At 48.9% G+C, this 18,439-nt stretch overlaps 1 protein-coding gene across 1 annotated transcript in view; it reads left to right on the top strand.

Moving 5' to 3' along the window:
• STAM (signal transducing adaptor molecule) overlaps nt 1–11,671 on the top strand; it is a 50,120-nt gene extending 38,449 nt beyond the window's left edge. Inside the window, exons 11-14 of the mRNA XM_064162286.1 lie at nt 1,893–1,947; nt 2,705–2,858; nt 6,101–6,276; nt 8,206–11,671. Coding sequence (XP_064018356.1) covers nt 1,893–1,947; nt 2,705–2,858; nt 6,101–6,276; nt 8,206–8,455 — 635 coding nt within the window. The 3' untranslated portion in view covers nt 8,456–11,671. The remainder of the gene's footprint in view (nt 1–1,892; nt 1,948–2,704; nt 2,859–6,100; nt 6,277–8,205) is intronic.
• Nucleotides 11,672–18,439: the final 6,768 nt, after the last annotated feature.

The raw sequence follows: 18,439 nt of genomic DNA, 5'->3' as shown, positions 1-18,439 counted from the left end.
TCCAAGCTCATTCAGCCCGACCTATCACCCAGCCCTAACCAGACCATGGCACTAAGTGCCTCATCCAGTCTGTTCTTGAACACCTCCAGGCATGGTGACTTCACCACCTCCCTGGGCAGCCCATTCCAATGCCAATCACTCTCTCTGCCAACAACTTCCTCCCAACATCCAGCCTGAACCTGCCCTGGCACAGCTTGAGACTGTGTCTCCTTGTTCTGTTGCTGGCTGCCTGGCAGAAGAGCCCAACCCTACCTGGCTATATCTGTGGGCTTTCACTTCCACCTCACTTCAGTATTTACAAGTGATTTCAGTCTGGTCCTTCAGGCTCCGGTTTTTCAAACCACCTCTGCAAACATATGTTACAGATCAGTCTAGACCCAGCTGCTGGAGTGGGTCCAGAGCAGGCCACAAAGGTGATCAGAGCACCTCCGCCATGGGGACAGGCTGAGAGGGTTGGGCCTGTTCAGCCTGGAGAAGAGAAGGCTTTGGTAGACCTTAGAGCAGCCTTCCAGTACCTGAGAGCTGGGGAGTGACTTCTGACAAAGGCATGAAGGGACAGGACAAGAGGTGGTGGCTTCAAACTGGAAAAAGGTGGATTGAGATTGACATGAGGAGAAACTTTTCTCCATGAGGGTGGTGAGGTTGCCCAGAGAAGTTGTGGAGGCTCCAAGGCTGACAGTTTTGAAAGCCAGGCTGGATGGGCCCCTTGAACAACCTGGTCTAGTTGGAGACGTCCCTGCCCGTGGCAGGGACTAGATGAGCTTTCAGGTCTCTTCCAACTCAAACCATTCTGATTCTGCTTGGGTTGATGGATGCACCAGAATTTTTGGAAAGGATCTTTGGAAAAGAAGAAAATAAACTTCTTAATTAGCTGGTTGAGGAGACAGAAGGTGGCCTTAAGGTGACAGTTCAGACAGAGCTGGACTTTAAGAACTTGCCTTTGATATGACTCCTCTCTCACTTGGAAATGCTATCAAGGAATATATCACTAATGCCTTTCACCCACCATGGCCTTGAGGCTTTCAGGGCCTTCTCCATCTCTCACTGGGAAATGTGGAAGATGACAGTGTTCCAGAGCTGCCTGTAATGCATTTAGATCAGCTTTGTTGCTTGAATCTTTGTTTTTCTCCTTTCTGAATGTTGAGTAGCTCTAGAGATAAACACATCTCTTGGTTAGTAAACAGTTCATTGCTTGACTGAGTAGCACACTCTAGATTCTGGAGCAGGGTTGGACTGCAGCATCCCTTCCCAGATGCCTTGTCTGTCCATGTTGCATGTGACAAAATCTCTGCCAGTTAACTGTGATTTGCTTGGCAGCTCCATCAGCTGAAAGCTGACAGGGTGCATTTCCAGCTTACTTCTGCTAAGCTTTGGAGATGTTTGCATGAGTTAGAGGTTTGCAGTGGCCTTTTCCAAATGAGGATTACAGTGAGGAGCAGTGGGTCTTAGTGCCTCTGACCTGCAGGAGGTTTGAATCCTTTCAGCCTGTTTTCCCTTGCCATGCTGTCAGCCTTGTTGTAGTCACCCTAGCTGAGCATGTGATGAAGGTGGCACATTTCCTTCCGGGCAGAAGAGGCCACCTGAACTTCCATACACGAAATAGTTCTAGCTCTACACTCTGCATCTCAAATGTGTTTTGGTTAGCTGCATTTTGATTTTATTTTGAAGCTGCAACACTACTGAACACTTCTGTGGATTTCTTCAATTTGCCATAACACCACCTCTGTCACCAGAACCCTTTTGGCACACAGATGGCAGAAATGATTTTCAGACCCTTTGGGCTGGCATTTACACATCTCTATATAGAGTGTGTTTTTTTTTGAGGCTGCCTTCTGACTGTGCAGCATGGGAATCTTTATTACTCTGATCTGTTTTATGTCTTTGTGTTCTAGCAATATGCCACCAGATGGGACCTCTCATAGATGAGAAGTTGGAAGATATAGATAGGTAAAAAACATCCTGTGTGTTGAACTAGCAGTGTTGGTGCTTGGTGATTTCTGAATTGTCTCTGTGAATACTGGCAAAGAAAAGTGGGCTGCTCTTTGGGAGATGCTCTCATGAAACACCACCTGCACCACTGCATCCAGCTCTGGGCTAGAGCAGGTCCAGAGGTGACCAGAAGACGATCAGAGGGCTAGAGAACCTCCCTTATGGGGACAGGCAGGGAGAGTTGGAGATATTCAGCCTGGAAAAGAGAAGGCTTCAGGGAGACCTTAGAGCAGCCTTCCGGTACCTGAAGGGGCTACAGGAGAGCTGGGGAGGGACTTTTGACAAGGGCTGGGAGTGCCAGGATAAGGGATGATGGAGAGACACTTGAGGAGGGTGGATTTAGACTGAAGATAAGGAAGAAATTCTTGACAGTGAGGATGAGGAGACACTGGAACAGGTTGCTCAGAGAGGTCTCCCTGGAGGTGTACAAGGCCAGGCTGGATGAGGCCTTGAGCAGCCTGAGCTAGTTTAAGGCATCCCTGCCCATGGCAGTGGGTTGGAAATAGATGGCTTTTAAAGTCCCTTCCAACCCTGTGAATCTGGGAGGAGCCCCAAAGGTTGTTTTTCAGCCCAGCCATGTAATACTTGGTAGTTTTGCACCACTTGTCAGCCTGGCCTCATGTTGCAGGCAGCAAGAATATGTTGCTTATCAGATGGAAGTGCCCTGTGTTGTCTGTTCTGTGTTGCAGAGTGAGCTGTAAACTCTCTTTTCTAGGAAACATTCAGAACTCTCAGAGCTCAACGTTAAAGCAATGGAGGCTCTGTCGTTGTATAACAAACTGATGAATGAAGACCCGATGTGCTCCATGTATGCAAAGCTGCAGAACCAACAGTACTACCTGCAGCCAGCTGGTGCTTCTGGCTCTCAGGTATGTATGCAGCCCCCAGCAGCCATGGATGTTGTCAAGCTGGGGTTGGTTTCTTGGGAATTAGTAAGGAGAACTTTTCCCTGTGAGCTCAAGCTGCCTAAATGCTTTTTTACAGTACACAAAAATCCAGCCTGATATATAAAGTGTGATGGAGCACCCTGATTGCAAGTCATGTTTTGGTTCTTATTCTTGCCCATCTGTTCCCATCTCTGAGATGGAAACATCTTTTTATAACTTTTGTTACCTCTGTGGTGCCTTCCACCCTGAGCTGCTCTGTGCTTGTGTGCTGCTCAGCTGTCATCTCAGCCAAAGGAGCACTGTTAAAACAGAAAGTTTGTTTACTTTGGAGTCTCCTTTTGCAGGTTCTCGCACTTTTGGTTCTTTTCTGTTCAGTTGCTTTTTGTCAAGGAATAAACCCACCCTATGCTTTGAGTTGCACATAAAGCTTCAGATGCCACCCTTAAAGCTGCGACTAGCTGTGCACAGTGGGCCAAGGACTGCAATTCCTGCTTAAAATTATGCCCTGCCCAACCTAGAATCAGCCTCTTCTTTCAGTGTTTCCTTCTGCTTGTTTTCTGTGACATCAGTTAGGACTATTTAGCACTGAAATGACTGAAGTTAGAAAGCTCTGAGGAGCTCTTCTCCTGCCGTAATTCTTTCATGGCAGCATCATTGTTACTCTGAGGAGTTCTTCTGGTTTATTTGCCTGCCATGGTATTTTTAAAGGCCTTGTAAGCAGCTAGGTGTTAATTCCGTGGTGTAGTGGACACTTGCTCACATTCTAGTGGCCACTTGCTGTGATCTTTTCCCTTTGAGTGGAAAACAGAACATTTCCAACTGTTTTTTCAACAGGCACTTGATTTTGAGCAAGTGAAGAAAAAAAGTGAAGCCAACATCTTAGTGCCTGGGCAGTGCTGTAGAAACATTGAAGCAGATTTAGGTCTTTCAGCTTCCTACAAATGTGCACTATGAAATTTTCAGTGTCTTTTAAAAAGAAGCTGGGTGTCTGTCGTGCCCTTGAGGCATTTCTGTTCATGTCTCATGAGCAACCATGTTGACATCTTCTCAAGTATTTTAAATCAATCATGGAATCAAGCAGGTTGGAAGAGACCTCCAGGCTCATCCAGACCAATCTAGCTCCCAGCCCTAGCCAGTCAACCAGACCATGGCACTGAGTGCCCCAGCCAGGCTTGTCTTGAGCACCTCCAGGGACAGCCACTCCACCACCTCCCTGGGCAGGGAGCCAATTCCAAAGCCAATCACTCTCTCTGGGAAGAATTTCCTCCTAACATCCAGTCTGAACCTGCCCTGGCACAGCCTGAGACTGTGTCCCCTTGTTCTGTTGCTGGTTGCCTAGCAGAAGAGCCCAACCCCACCTTATGGGGGATTCTTATAGAGGACAATTGGATTCTGGAGGGAAATTTAGTCAGTACAAAGTTCCAAAGTTAGAAGGTTTGTTGCAATTGCTACCTTCTAAAATCCTGCTGCCATATCACTAAGCCTGCTCAGAATGTGTCACCTGAGATGCAGGGATCTCAAGACAGAGGATCTGTGCACTATAAACTTGTTATCAATTCAGTTGTGCATGGATCTGGTCATTGCTTCCAGTCATTTGTGTTGAACCAAGTAATTAATCAGTAAACCAAAGCAGAGCCTTGATTGAGCATATGGTTGGCACATCAAGTTCTGCATGGGCCAGCAATGTGCCCTTGTGGCCAAGGGACCAGTGGCATTCTGGGGTGCATCAAGAAAAGTGTGTTCAAGAGGGCTAGGGAAGTTCTCCTCCCACTCTGCTCTGCCCTGCTGAGACCACGCCTGCAATACTGTGTCCAGTTTTGGGCTCCCTAGTCCAAGAGAGACAGGGATCTGCTGGAGAGAGTCCAGTAGAGGCTATGAGGATGATGGAAGGGACTGGAATATATCTGTGCTGAAAAAAGGCTGAGAGCTCTGGGACTGTTTAGGCTGGAGAGAAGGCTGAGAGGGGACCTGATCACTGTCTCTCAGTATCTGAGGGGTGGGTGTCAGGATGAAGGTGTCAGGCTCTTTTCAGTGATGCCCAGTGACAGGACAGGGGTACACAAGCTGGAACCCAGCAAGTTCTTCCTCAACATGAGGAGACATTTCTTTGGTGTGAGGGTGCCGGAGGCCTGGAGCAGGCTGCCCAGAGAGGTTGTGGAGTCTCCTTCTCTGCATACTTTCGAAACCCATCTGGATGTGTTCTGTGTGCCCTGCCCTGGGTGACCCTGCTCTGACAGAGGGGTTGGCCTGGATGATCTCTGCAAGTCCCTTCCAACTCCTAGCACTCTGTGATTCTGTGATCTCCTAGCAAGCTTTCCCCCTAGCTGTCTGTCAAACTCGACATTATTTTCAGCTGCCATTTCCTTAAGGCTCTGATGGAGAATTCTTGTTAGCAGAGGACACAGAAATGATAAACATGAGCAGCTGTGCTGGGAATGTCCTTGAGTCCATCCTGGGAGCTAGATACCAGGCACAGGGTGGCTTCCCCCTACATGCAGCTGCAGGGGGTGGAGTGCAGGTGGGCAGGGATTAGCCAGCCCCCCGAGGCTGACCCTCAGATTGTTATGGTATACTGACCTATCCATGCCTTACAAGTAACCCTGTACCCTCTGATTGTAACCAATCTTGGTGGAGCAGCCTCTTGCTAGAGTGCATATAAGTCACTGTATCACGGAAATAAAGTGGATTATGACCATCTAACCATATTGGTGAACAAAGAGTCATTGTACCCAGGTGCTCCACCGGCAGGGCTCTGCCAGTTCCCCAGTGGCAGTGCCAGCAGTTGCATGCAGTGCTCAGGTACCTCTGACACACAGACCCGGGTTGTTGGCTATCCTTCAGCCCTTCTGCTTGCTGGATCTGGCCTTCATAAAGTGTTCTGCTCTGGGCTGCTCTTTGGTACTTGATTAAAAGCTGTCCACATGTTCTGGCAGAAGCAGAAGCTCTTTGTGAGCATTAGTGAAAGTCACTGAACTAAACTTTGGAATACAAAGTTCCAGGGAATTCTTTGGCCTTTTTGAGACTGGAGCCTAAGGGTAGAATGTGAGCTGTGTCCTTTGAACACCTGGGGTTGTTTTCTGCTGCAGCACATAACAGAAGACAGTCTGTTGGATCGTGCTAAAACAAGACAAGATTGAGAGGTGGTCCTTAAGTTCTCAAGTCAGCTCCTAAATCACAAGCTTTTCTTTATTTTGTTTTAAATATTCCTTTCTTTACCTTCCCAGGTTTATGCAGGGCAACCTCAAAGCAGTGCTTACTTGGTGGCAGGGAGTGCACAGCTGGGCCATGTTCCGGGCTACAGCCTTCCTCCTGAACAGCTCTCTTCTCACAGCCAAGGCACAGGGACTCCATCTGCCAGCTCAGTGCTGCCTGCTCAGCCTGCACAGACGTCCTACACAAAGTAATTTCTAATGCTTTGCTTTTCAGGTGTCTAAATCAATCAAGTTTCTCTTCCACCTCAACATGAGGAGAAACTTCTTTGGTGTGCGGATGCTGGAGCTTGGAGCAGGCTGCCTGGAGAGGTTGTGCAGCCTCCTTCTCTGGAGGTTTTCCAACCCCATCTGCATGCATTCCTGTGTGCCCTGCCCTGGGTGATGCTGCTTTGGCAAGGGGATTGCCCTGGCTGATCTCTGGAAGTCCCTTCCAACCCCCACAATTCTGTGTTGCTCTGAACAGAAAGGACTAACAGAAAATACTAACCACAGAAGTTAGAATTTTAACCACAACTGAAAGAAACTTGAGTGCTGTTATTTAAACTTTGCCTTTTATTGGCTTCTCTGATTTTTTCTAGATGCCAATTTTGTCCGGAAGAAATCTGTCATGTGTAGACATTTCTTTTCTAGACAAGAAAAATGACAGAAAATGAAGCTTGGTTTTTCTTTCTAAATTATTTTTCTTTAGCTAACTTTCTGTATCCATTTGTGGTGAAAATTGCCTGCTGCTCCAGCTGCCTTTGCATGACTCCTGAGATGGTGTCCATAGTATTGTCCTTTTCCCAAACAACTCACTGTGGATCATTGTTGGAACCAAGGGAATGAGCTCTGAACACTAACTGCAGCTTCCCCAGGAGAAGGGGCTCCTGTTGCTTTTCTAGTCTGAGTAGGTGCCCAGAGATGCAAAGCTGCAGCTGAAGCACCTCTATTGTGAACAAAATTGGAACAGACCTTAGGACAAGGTCATGGTTCAGGTTCCTGACTCTCTGTACAAAGTGACTTTATTTTTGAAAGTTGGAAGAGGCAGAGAATCCTCGAGTGCTTTGGGTTGGAAGGGAGCTTAAAGATCATCCAGTTCCACGCCCCCTGCCTTGGGCATGGACACCTTCTACCAGACCAGATTGCTCAGGGCCTCATCCAGCCTGGCTTTCAACACTGCCAGCCTTGGAGCCTCCACAGCCTCCCTGGGCAGTCTGGTCCAGTGTCTCAACACTGTCATAGGGAGGAATTTCCTCCTCATATCTAATCTAAATCCAGCTTCTTCCAGTTTGAAGCCATTTCCCCTCCTTCTGTCACTCCCAGCCTTTGTCAAAAGTCCCTCCCCAGCTCTCCTGTAGCTGCCTTCAGGTACTGAAAGGCAGCTCTTAAGGCATCCCTGAAGCCTTCTCCCAACTCCTTCAGCCTGTCCCCATGGTAGAGGTGCTCCAGCCCTTTGATCATCTTTGTCGCCTGCTCCGTATCTGCTTCAGCAGTTCCATGGTCTCATTGTGTTGGGGACTGCAGAGGTGGACGTAGGAATGCAGGTGGGGTCTTATCAGAGTGGAGCAGTGGGCAATATCCTCTCCCTCAACCTGCAACCCAGGACAGGGTTGGTTTCTGGGCTGAATGCACATGGCCAACTCACATTGAGCTTCTCTTCACCCAGCACCCTCAACCTTGAGTTAGTGACTGACACTCTTTGAGTGCAATCCTCAAGGCAATTCCCTATCCTTATCTCTGTATGCTGGCTCTGATGGTCTGGTGAAGCACAGCGTGGAGTGCTGCAGAGAGTTTCTACCTGCTGCACCTGACTCCTGCTGTCTCACAGGGTTGGGGGTTGCCATTTCTGATGAGTGCAGTGGACAGTGGATGGGATCCCACAGAATCAGTGAGGTTGGGAAAGAGCTTTGACATCATCTGGTCCAGTTGTAACCCGTCTGCTGTACAGACCCTGGGAGGATGTTAGGTGTCTTTAAATCTGATTTGGACTGCTAAGTGGTATGTTCACTGGCTACACTCTTGAATCTGGCAGGAGATGTTTGTGTGTACCTGCAGGTGGGCTGAAGCCAGAAGAAGCTGTTGCTGTTCTGTTGGTAACTTGTTGGTTAACTCAAGTGTCCTTTTTTCTTCTGTTCCAGTGCCATGGGTGGCTCCGTTGCTGGACACACTTACTCTAACCAGGCCTCAGTGTACAGCCCACCACCTCCTGCTGTTGATGTTGCTGCTTATCAGAATGCTGGAACTAATCTGTCCCAGGTGCCAAACTATAGCTCAGCATCTACAGCTCTGCCACAGCCAGCAGGCAGCCAGCAACCACCTCCACAACAACCACAGCCTCTGCCACCTCAACAACCCCAGCAGAGTTACTCACAGAAGGCTTTGCTATAGGATCCAGGACTTCCTATTCCTCATCTTCCCTAAGCTCTGCTAAAGGCAGTTGGCAGTTGTATGAGTTTCTTCCTTTAATCTCTTCGACCTTCTTTACCCTCAGCTTACTAAGAATCCATCCTGGTGAACAAGTTCAATTTGCACTGACATTTTAGGGTTTGTGTTTGTTTGGTTTTTAATGTTGCAGAGGAACATACCTATTTGGGACATTTGATTCCTTTGCCTAGAAATTGGTAGATGATGATTTATGTCTGGTAAAATTGTCTGCTCTGTGAGAACTCAACACTTGCAAACTCTTGTGGCATTTGTGTTGTGTCCCTGGGGCGTGGGACTGCCCTAGTGGCTGCTTCCTAGAGCCGCGGTGATCACGGGAATGTATTTCACACGAGGTTTCAAGAGAATCGACTACTTTTGTTTGAAGGAGGATCTGACAACCATGTTTCAGGGTTTTGCCTAGTTTTGTGACAGTTGTGATGTCTTTTTCCGAGGCAGAAGGAGCAGTAATTCTGCACATCATGGTTACACTTACAAGCTAAAGGTCTGTCTATGAATTTACAAACTGATTGGAATCTAGGTTGGGTTCCCAGATATCTCCTGACCATTAGATGGCTTCTCTACCAAAGGACTAGATGACTACGAAGTGATCTGGGGGGATAACAGCAAATTGTGATTCCTTAAACTGTTATTCAGAGGCTGCTAAACATATCATGGGACCATGCAAGAGGTCAGGATCTTGCATTTCATCTTGAGAGGCAGGGAATCTATTCTTTCCAAGTTGTTTTGCACAAGGAGCACCAGAACTGTTCTCTCTGTGGAGCTTACACCAAGGACAGAGGAAGTGAGATGGGAGAGAAGTGATGGAGTTTGGAAGTGGAACACGCACCATGAATAGCACTACTTTAGTCAGTCCTCTTCATTAGAGCATGGAGAGTTTTAGACACTGAGATCACTTTGCTGAACGAACCTTCAGGGCTTTCTTTTCTCTTGTGGCCTTGCTTAGCAATTTGTTCTGTTTGCTCTTCTTACACAAACACTTCTGCCTTAAGCTTCTGTTCTAGCTTCTACCCTCTGTGCTGCTCAGCCCTTCCACAGTCTGAATAGTTTACAAGGCATCTTCTTTGCATTCCCTCCCAGGTTGCTTTGAATTCTCTTCTGCAGCAACCCGTGGTAGTCTTTTCCAAACCCTTGCATGCCACAGGGATGTAGCCAAGTGGCTCTTTAAGGTGTGGAATTTTCCTCTGTGTCCGAGATGCTGAAAAGGAAGATGGTGAGGGAAGGCAGCTTGAGCAGAGCTCCTTCTGCAAAGGCTGCTATTGCTTTGCAGTTGTATTCATGCTGTTGATGCTTCCTGCTTTCCTCTGATCTTCTCCAGACACTGCTTCCTCCCAGAGCAATCCTAGATGGCTTCACCATCAGGTCTGTGTTTGCAGCCTTGTTGGGGCCTGTGTCAGAGATTGTTTGCTTTTGTGTAGTGCACTGCAGTGTGATATTTCTGGAATGAAGTCCTGCAGCTGTACCCTGCAGAATAAGCTGGCCTCAGCTGTCCCACACACTCCCGTGTCTGGCCACAGACCTACCATGCCTTTGTCTCACAGGTGTTTGCCTGGCAGTGCTTCCTGATGACTGCTTCCCATACTTCTAACTAGGCTGGTTGCAAAAGGTGCCCACAGCTGATGTGTTCCAGGTAGGGACGTGGAGCCAGCTGGCTGCTTGCTTAGGAGTTTTAATAGTGGGTTTTCACATGTTGCTCTTCTCAAGAACTCTTCAGCACTCCCTCAAACTGTCCTTACTTCAGCACTTGGTGTCAGCACAAAATTCTGTGCAGTGGGAAGGGAAATACTGAAAATAAATAACAAAAATCCCCAAGATCTTGTGTCAGGTCGTTGTTGGCAGATTGACGAGGTGATTTCCCTACCCAGGGGCATGTTGCAGCATTTGGATAGTGCTCTGTGTAGCCCTTAGGTACCTCACTCCCAAATCAGAGAAGCAAGGTGTGTGCCATGTGGCATTGGCAACAGAGGGAGGAGAACTTACTTAGACCCTGATTGAAGGAGGAGCTTGGAGCATCACAATAGGCCCGCTGGTACTAACTGGCGCAGTTCTTAGGTTTTCACATGTTCCCTGGTAAGGGCCTGTGGAAGCCCTACTAGAAGTGACTCAGCCAATGCACCTTTTGTTACTCCTTTGTCTTTGGTTTTACAGTGTGTGCAGTTTTCTTGCCTTAAGAATGCTTGTTCCTGGTTTCTGCTCTGAACACTGAAAACTTACCTGCAGCTGACCTTTCTCTGCTTTCCAACTGACTTATTTTGGGAATTTATCCATCTCTAAGAGAAGGAAGGTCACCTTCCCTTTCTGTTCATCAGGACCAAACCCCACTTGCTAAAATGCAGAGGCACCATAAATCTAGTAAATAAAAACAGGGCAGAAAAAGGTGCACAGCTTCTGTTTTCCTTCATGCCTGCTCTGAGTTCTCTCCTGTTAGAAATGGTCAGATTTAGTGCACTTGAAATCAGTTTTCATTGTCCACAGCTGGTGCAGTAGATCACTGGATGTGCTCGGGTCAGTCCTAGCATTCCTCTTGTATCCTGTGTTTCCCTGAACAGGTGCACTGTTCAGATGAAATCAAGTTTGGACCTGGATTGCTTCATGATGGTTTTGTTTTCATTTACCAGCAAAGATTGTCTTCTCACTTGATTGTGTCTCATATGTCAGCTACTTTGTATATATAGTGATGCCTCCTGCTACCTTGGCAGAGCTGTCACTGCACTAATTCCTTCACTCATCCTTTTGTGCCCTCCCTATGGTTATTAGCAATTGCATTTCAGTTCAGCTCCTCTCTGCTGTCATGAACCTGGAGATGCCATTGCTGGGGCTTGTCTGCTGTGATTTATCCTCAGATCCCTTCTTGTAGGTTGTTTTGGCCCAGTCCATGTGTGCTCTGTCTGACTGTGGTATTGGGCACTGACACACTGTGGGGAGAGAAGTGTAGAAAAGCTTTTCAGCAGCTATCAGCAAGCAAACCTGTTGGAAAGTCCAGAATCCCTGTGGGTGGGTGGTTGATCGGTTGATCACGTTCCAATAGAAGGCCTAATGGTGAATGGCTTCTGTACTGTCAATTGTCAATGGAATGCTGCAGTGTTTTGATAATCTTTTGTATAACTCTTTGCTGTGTAACCCTCTCATTATGGGATACAAAAATGGTAATGAACTTCAGAAGAGGTATTTTAGTGGCTTGGTTATCATGAACTGGAGCGAACTCTGGAAGATGCCTCCTGTGCACCCATGTGGATCATCTCAGTGTCCGTGGGCATACCAGAGATGTTGCTGCAGAGCATCCCAGGGAAGCCAATGAGCAAGACTGGGATTTTCCAGCCTGCTGTTGTGGAATGGTGCAGGAGCAGCAGCAGCAGCTGGTCCCAGCTCTGCTTAGCATTTGGTGCCCACAGAGCTGTGTGCTTTGTGTCCCTGACCAAGGGCAGCTATCCAGCAAAAGGGAGCAACCTGCAACTGTTGGGCAGCTGTGGAGCAGCCTGTGGCCCTCATGGGGCAGTTGCTGTTCCTGAATTTGGAGGCAGGGAGAACTGGAATGAATTTGAGTAGCAGAACTCCAGAGACCTCTGGCAGATTACAGGTGCTGAGGTGTGGCACAGGAGAGAACTTTGCTTTGGCAAGCATGGCCCCATGCTGCTGATCAGATCTGAGCTGCTGTTCCACTTCTCTGACTCCAGCTAGGTGTGAGGACAGCAGATTGACACTGGAGAACTGCTTCATTCCTCGCTCTCAAATGTTGTTAGTGTCTTCTCTAACACCACTTACCCTCTCAGTCACACTTCAGAGTTAGAAGTGCAGCCTTTATTTGTCAAGGGCTTACTTTGTTCCTTGGCTACTGGGTTTTGCAGCCAGAATGAAAAAGAACATCTGGAACTGCATCAGCTGCCGTGGCACTTGGGGCCCACAAAGGTGCAGCTTCCTTTGAAGATGTGTATGTCTCTTTTGAAGAGCAAAGGAGCTTATTTTTTCTAGTTACAGACCAAGGGGAGAGATTTATGGAAGAAAAAAATAGAAGTGACAAAGCCTCCATTGCTAACAGCAGGCTGAATCATTTTTCACTCTGTTATTGAGTCTTGGAGCAGCTGACCAACTCCACACTACAGCTGCTCTTAATGCTTCATCACAGCTGAAACTGCAGATGAGCCTTCCTGTGCCTGGTGCCCCACAGCAGGGTGAAGCACAGGAAGGGCTGGACAGCAGAAGGTTTTGCTTCCCTAGGTGAAGAACACTGGACCTTTCTGCAGCCTGCCCTCTGGAATGGGTTGATTCAAAACGTTCCACTCGTTGCTGTCTAGAATTGCAAATCTAAAGTGCCCTGCTGATGCTGCTGCCTTGGCAAGAGGAGCATTCAATCATCACCCTTGCATGTGCTGATGCAAACTCAAATCTTTGTTGTCTCTGCCACCACAAAGAAGCAGCTTTGGTTTGAGTCTGCAGAGGAGTAGGACACAGTGCTGAGGGGGGCTGCATGATGCTGCCGTTGGCCTGTGGGAATCTTAGCTGGGCTGCACTGCTGCACAGGCATGGGGTAGGGAATGGCCCTGGGTAGCAGCCCTGCCCTGTTTGAGGATGAAGGGAAAGATTAAAGGTGGAGCTTTTAGTTCACTGTGTGACAAAGTCAATTCATCCACTGCATCAAATTCATCAGCTTGGGCCAGCAATGTGCTCATGTGGTCAAGGCCAATGGCATCCTGGGGTGCATAAAGAAGAGTGTGTCCAGCAGGTCCAGGGAGGTTCTCCCCCTCTGATCTGCTCTGCTAAGATCACACCTGCAATACTGAGTCTAGTTTTGGTCTCCCTTGTTCAAGAGAGAAGAAACTACTGGACTGAGTAGTTCCATGGACCTCCCTCAAGCTGGGGAGACTGGAAACGTACAAAGGCAGGAAAGATGTGAAAGGCCCTGAGGGGCCAGTCACAATGAATCTTTCCTCTTGGAAGAGCTAAATTGTGAGAGAGTCCAACAGAGAGCCACGAGGATGACAAAGGGACTGGTACATCTCTGCTGTGAAGAACGACTGAGAGCCCTGGGGCTGATGAATCTGGAGAGGAGAAGGCTGAGAGGGGACCTTATCTTTTCAGTGGTGCCCAGTGATAGGATAAGGAGCAATGGGCACAAGCTACAGCCCAGGAGGTTCCACCTCAACATGAGGAGACACTTCTTTGGTGTGAGGGTGCTGGAGGCCTGGATCAGGCTGCCCAGAGAGGTTGTGGAGTCTCCTCCTCGGCAGACTTTCCAAACCCACCTGGATGTGTTGCTGGGTGACCTGCCCTGGGTGACCCTGCTCTGGCAGGGGGGTTGGCCTGGATGATGTCCAGAGGTCCCTTCCAGCCCCTGTCGTTCTGTGATTCTATGGTTTTATGGGAGAACAGCAAGAGAAGACCTTCCTCTGCCGGAAGGACTTGGAGATGCTATGGCCAAGGTCTGTTCAGAGTACTTTGCTTGGAGTTTAGGATTTCAGGTGGAGTGGAGCTAGGGGTTTGGTCATTCTGGGGTGGAGTGTTTTGGTGTTTCTCTTAAGTTGCTTACACAGAGGTTACATTAATTCTACTTTTAAGCTTTTTAATCTGTCATTAGCTACCTTCAGCTGAAATCCAGTCAATTCACTGTACCCCTTAGCTCAGGAGCACTGCAGGCTGGTAAGAAATACAGCATGAGAGTGGGGTGGTGAAGAGCAGAACTGCTGCATGCAAAGCAGTAGGCAACTGGATAGGAAATCCACATGGCTGCGGATGGTTGCCTCTATTGCTGATGGCAGACACACAAGGTAAAGCCTACTTGGTCCTTTGCAGCATGTGAAATGAATTGGAGGTCATAGAATGGCTTAGGTTGGAAGGGACCCCAAGGATCACCCAGTCCAACCTTTTTAGGTGATAGTGGAGTTGAAATGATCTGGCTCAGCCGCCTGTCAGGCTGAGTCTTAAACTGTCCCATACAGGGAACCTTAAAGATTATCCTGTCCAAACTCCCTGCCTTGGACATGGACACCTTCTACCAGACTAGATTGCTCAGAGCCTCATCCAGCCTGCCTTTCAACACTGCCAGCCTTGGAGCCTCCACAGCCTCCCTGGTCTGGCCCAGTGTCTCAGCACTGTCACAGGGAAGAATTTCCTCCTTGTGTCTAATCTAAATCCAACTTCTTCCAGTTTGAAGCCATTTCCCCTCCTTCTGTCACTCCCAGCCTTTGTTAAAAGCACCTCCCTAGCTCTGCTGTAGCCCCCTTCAGGTGCTGGAAGGCAGCGCTGCAGTCTCCCTAGAGCCTTCTGCAGGCTGAGCAGCCCCAATTCCTTCAGCCTGTCCCCATGGTAGAGGTGCTCCAGCCCTTGGATCAGAGGCTAAAGACTGATTTGAGTCAGCATTACTGCTTAAAATCCTGTCACAGCTGGAACTGAACTTTGACAGATGTGTGCTGTGCACTTGGTGTGAAACTTTGCAGGTGTCTTGCATAAGTCAGTGTAAGCATCTGAGACCCCTTGGGGAGGAGTGGGCAGCAGATGATCTGTTTGGCCTGTCCTTAGGGGCTCTTCCTAGCAATGGTAACTCCTGCCAGCAATGTTGCACCATATCCTAGCAGAAACTCATCTGACAGCTCAGGGCCTCTCCTCACCACTTTGGGCTACAGGAAGCACAAGCAGCAAGCAGTGGAGTCCCTCTGGTTCATACAGCATCTTCTCCAGCAATTTCCTATGCTGGACTCACCAGTGAGCAGGCAGCTCTGTCCTGTCTGGAGTCCATTTCTGGTGGGTGCTGATGGCCTGCTTCTGCTGACTGCACTCAGGTGTTTGAGGCTCAGCCAGACTCGTTCAGCCCTGCAGCTGCTGTGCCTGGCTGGTGCCTTGCTGTGCCTCACCCAGGAGCGTGAGTGTTCAGAGTCTGAGGCTTGATGTTGTGCAGGCTTGTGATAATTGCCCCAAGTTGGTCTGCTGGCAGGCTGGCCAGCCTGGCAGCTGCTAGGCAAGTTAGTCTGCTGGCAGGCTGGCAGGCTTTATATCTCTGGTGCCATGCTGCTGTAGCTTGTGCTGAGGAACTACGGCAGATTCTGGGTCACCTATCCTGTCTGCTCCTCCCCACAGGTGCCACCTCTGCCATCCTGCCCCCCAGGGTGGGGTGCAACTGTGGCAGTGTCCTTGATCTGCAGGGGAGCAAGTCTCTGGCAGAGCCTTTCTGCATACAGCCCTTGGCAGGAGCTTTCCCCATCAGCTTCTCCCTGCTAGAAGCAGCCCTTAACCCTGCAAACCTGCTGCTGGAAAGTGCCTCAGTGAGCAGAGCCTGATCTGGGAAGGGACAGCACTGAGCAGAGCTGCTTCTGGGCTGGCTCAAACCAGGACAGATTACAGGAGAAGTAATTCTTATGCTGGGCCAGGGTTATGTGGTCTGAAAACCAGCCAGTGGTGGCTCCCATTGGGTACCCTCATTGTTAGTTTTCCCAGCTCAAGTGCTTTGGCCTTGATTTACAAGGTGCTAATTATCTCCATCCTGAAAAAGTAGAAGGAAAGGGAATGGGGTGCAAGACCTGACCAAAATATGTTGCCCAGGGGGTTGTGGAGTCACCACCCCTGGTGGTGTTCAAGGACCATGTGGGCATGGCACTTAGGGATGTGGTTTGATGGCCGTAGTGTTGACAGTTGGATCCAAGCAGTTCTGTGATTCTGTAGTTTCATTCAGGCTTGCAAGCAAGCCCCTGTAGCCTGGGCAATCCTGGTAATGATTGACATAAGCACAGGATGTGCCTCACAAGAACACAGGGAAGTCTCAGCTCAGCTGAGGACATAAAGTCGTGGTCCTCTGGAACTCTGTAAGAGCACAGGGTCAGTCGCAGCCACCTCGGTGAAATCTGCTACTGAAACATTCAGATTGGTGGCTTTTGGAGAAACCCTGGGTGTTGTCTGAAAGACTCCTTAGGGGGACTCTTCCTCCTGATGTGGTGAGGACGCCAGGCTCTTTCCAGTGATGCCCAGTGATAGGACAGGAGGCAATGGACACAAACGAACCCAGGAAGTTCTTCCTCAACATGAGGAGAAACCTTTTTACTGTGAGGGTACTGGAGGCCTGGAGCAGGCTGCTCAGAGAGGTCGTGCATCCTCCTTCTGTAGAGACTTTCCAAACCCACCTGGACATGTTCCTGTGTGCCCTGCCCTAGGTGGTGCTTCTTTGGCAGGGGGTTTGGATTGGATAATCTCTGGAGGTGCCTTCCAACCCCCACAATTCTTTGATTCTTTTTAAAGCTCTTTGCATATTCTGTCACAACATTGCCACTAAACCCACTAGGTACTAGTACTGGCTGCCTGGCAGGCTGCCTGGCTGGCTCTGCCTGAGTGGGCACACATGGCGGAACAAACCAAGGACCTGTGTGAGGACACAGAGGCTCTAGAGCTTGTTCAGAAAAGGGCAACCAGCCTGGCGAGGGGCCTGGAGCACCTGGCCTGTGAGGAGCATCTGAGGGAGCTGGAGGTGTTTAGTGTGGAGAAGAGGAGCCTGAGTGCAGAGCTTATTGCTCTCTACAGCTCCCTGCAGGGAGGTTGCAGTGAGGAGGGGGCAGCCTCTTCTTGGTGGCAAGGATCAGGAGCAGAGGAAATGGCTCCAAGCTGCCCCAGGGGAGGTTCAGGCTGGATTTCGGGAAATATTTATGCACTGTTCTCAAGCAATGGAACAAGCTGCCCAGGGCAGTGCTGGAGGCACCATTCCTGGGGGGTGATCTAGTGCTTAGGGCCATGGTGTAGTGTTATCAGCTTCAGTGCTGGGTTGAAGGTTGGACTGGATGAGCTTGGAGGTCTCTTCCAACTGGCTGTGTTCTGTGAGTCTGTGTGACCTCTTGCACTGACCTGAGTGATGCAGAAGTCTCACTTCTGGGGTTGCCAGTGGAGGTGATCTCTGGGCTTAAGTGCAGGTAGCACTGGCAGCTACCTGTCAGTGTGGTTTGTCTGCATCCAGAGGAGTGAGAGCAGCAGCACAGGGAGGCACGGGGCTCTACTGAAATCCCACCTGCTTCACTGCATCCTGTTCTGGATGCAGCATAAGAAGGTCGTGGCACTGTTGGAGAGGGTCCAGAAGAAGGCCGTAAAGATAAAGCACCTCCCCTTTGGGGACAGGCTGGGAGAGTTTAAGTTCTGAGAAGCCCCAAGGGAAGGTGCTGGAGAGACCTTAGAGCAGCCTTCCAGTACCTGAAGGAGGCTACAAGAATGCTGGGAGGGACTTTTGAGAAGGGCTTGGAGACAGGACGAAGGGCAACACACTGAAGCTTGAGGAGGGCAGAATTAGACTGGCGATTAGTGAGAAATTCTTTTTAGTGAGGGTGGTGAGACACTGGCACAGGTGGCTCAGGGTGGTTGTGGCTGCCCCCTCCCTGGAGGTGTCCAAGTCCAGGTTGCATGAGGCTTTGAGCAATCTGTGCTAGTGGGAGGTCTTCTTTTCAAAGAGGAGACTACAGACCTGAAAAGATTTCTCCTCCTCTTTCATTTCTCTTCTTGGCCTTTCTTGTGCAAGGACAGACAAGAATGGAAAAAAAAAATGCAGAGATACTTGTTCTCCTCCTGCTCTCTCTCACTTAGCTTTGTGCTTTCAACAAAGGCCAAGAGGACAAAAGAACATTGAAAATATTTTTCCCCTCCTTCTCTCTTGATTTTCTCTGCTTGGCCATTCAAGACAAAGATGTGCCAAGAAGAGAAAAGAAATTCAAAAGACATTTCTCCTCCTTTGCTTTTTAATTCTTCTCGTGGGGTGTATTTGTGCCAGAAAGGCCAAGACTGGAGAGGGAATTTTAATATATTTCTTCTTCTCTCTTGCTTTACTCTACTTGAACAAGAAAGGCCAAGAAGAGAAGAGGAATTGGAAGACATTTTTTTGGCTGCTTCTCTCTCTCTTTTCTCTGCTTGGACTTCCTTGTACAAGAAAGGTCAAGAAGAGAAAATAAATTAAAAAGACATTTCTTCTCCTTG

The sequence above is a fragment of the Pogoniulus pusillus genome, chromosome 23 (assembly GCF_015220805.1).
Source record: "Pogoniulus pusillus isolate bPogPus1 chromosome 23, bPogPus1.pri, whole genome shotgun sequence".
NCBI lineage: Eukaryota > Metazoa > Chordata > Aves > Piciformes > Lybiidae > Pogoniulus > Pogoniulus pusillus.
This window is presented reverse-complemented; position numbering and strand designations above follow the sequence as displayed.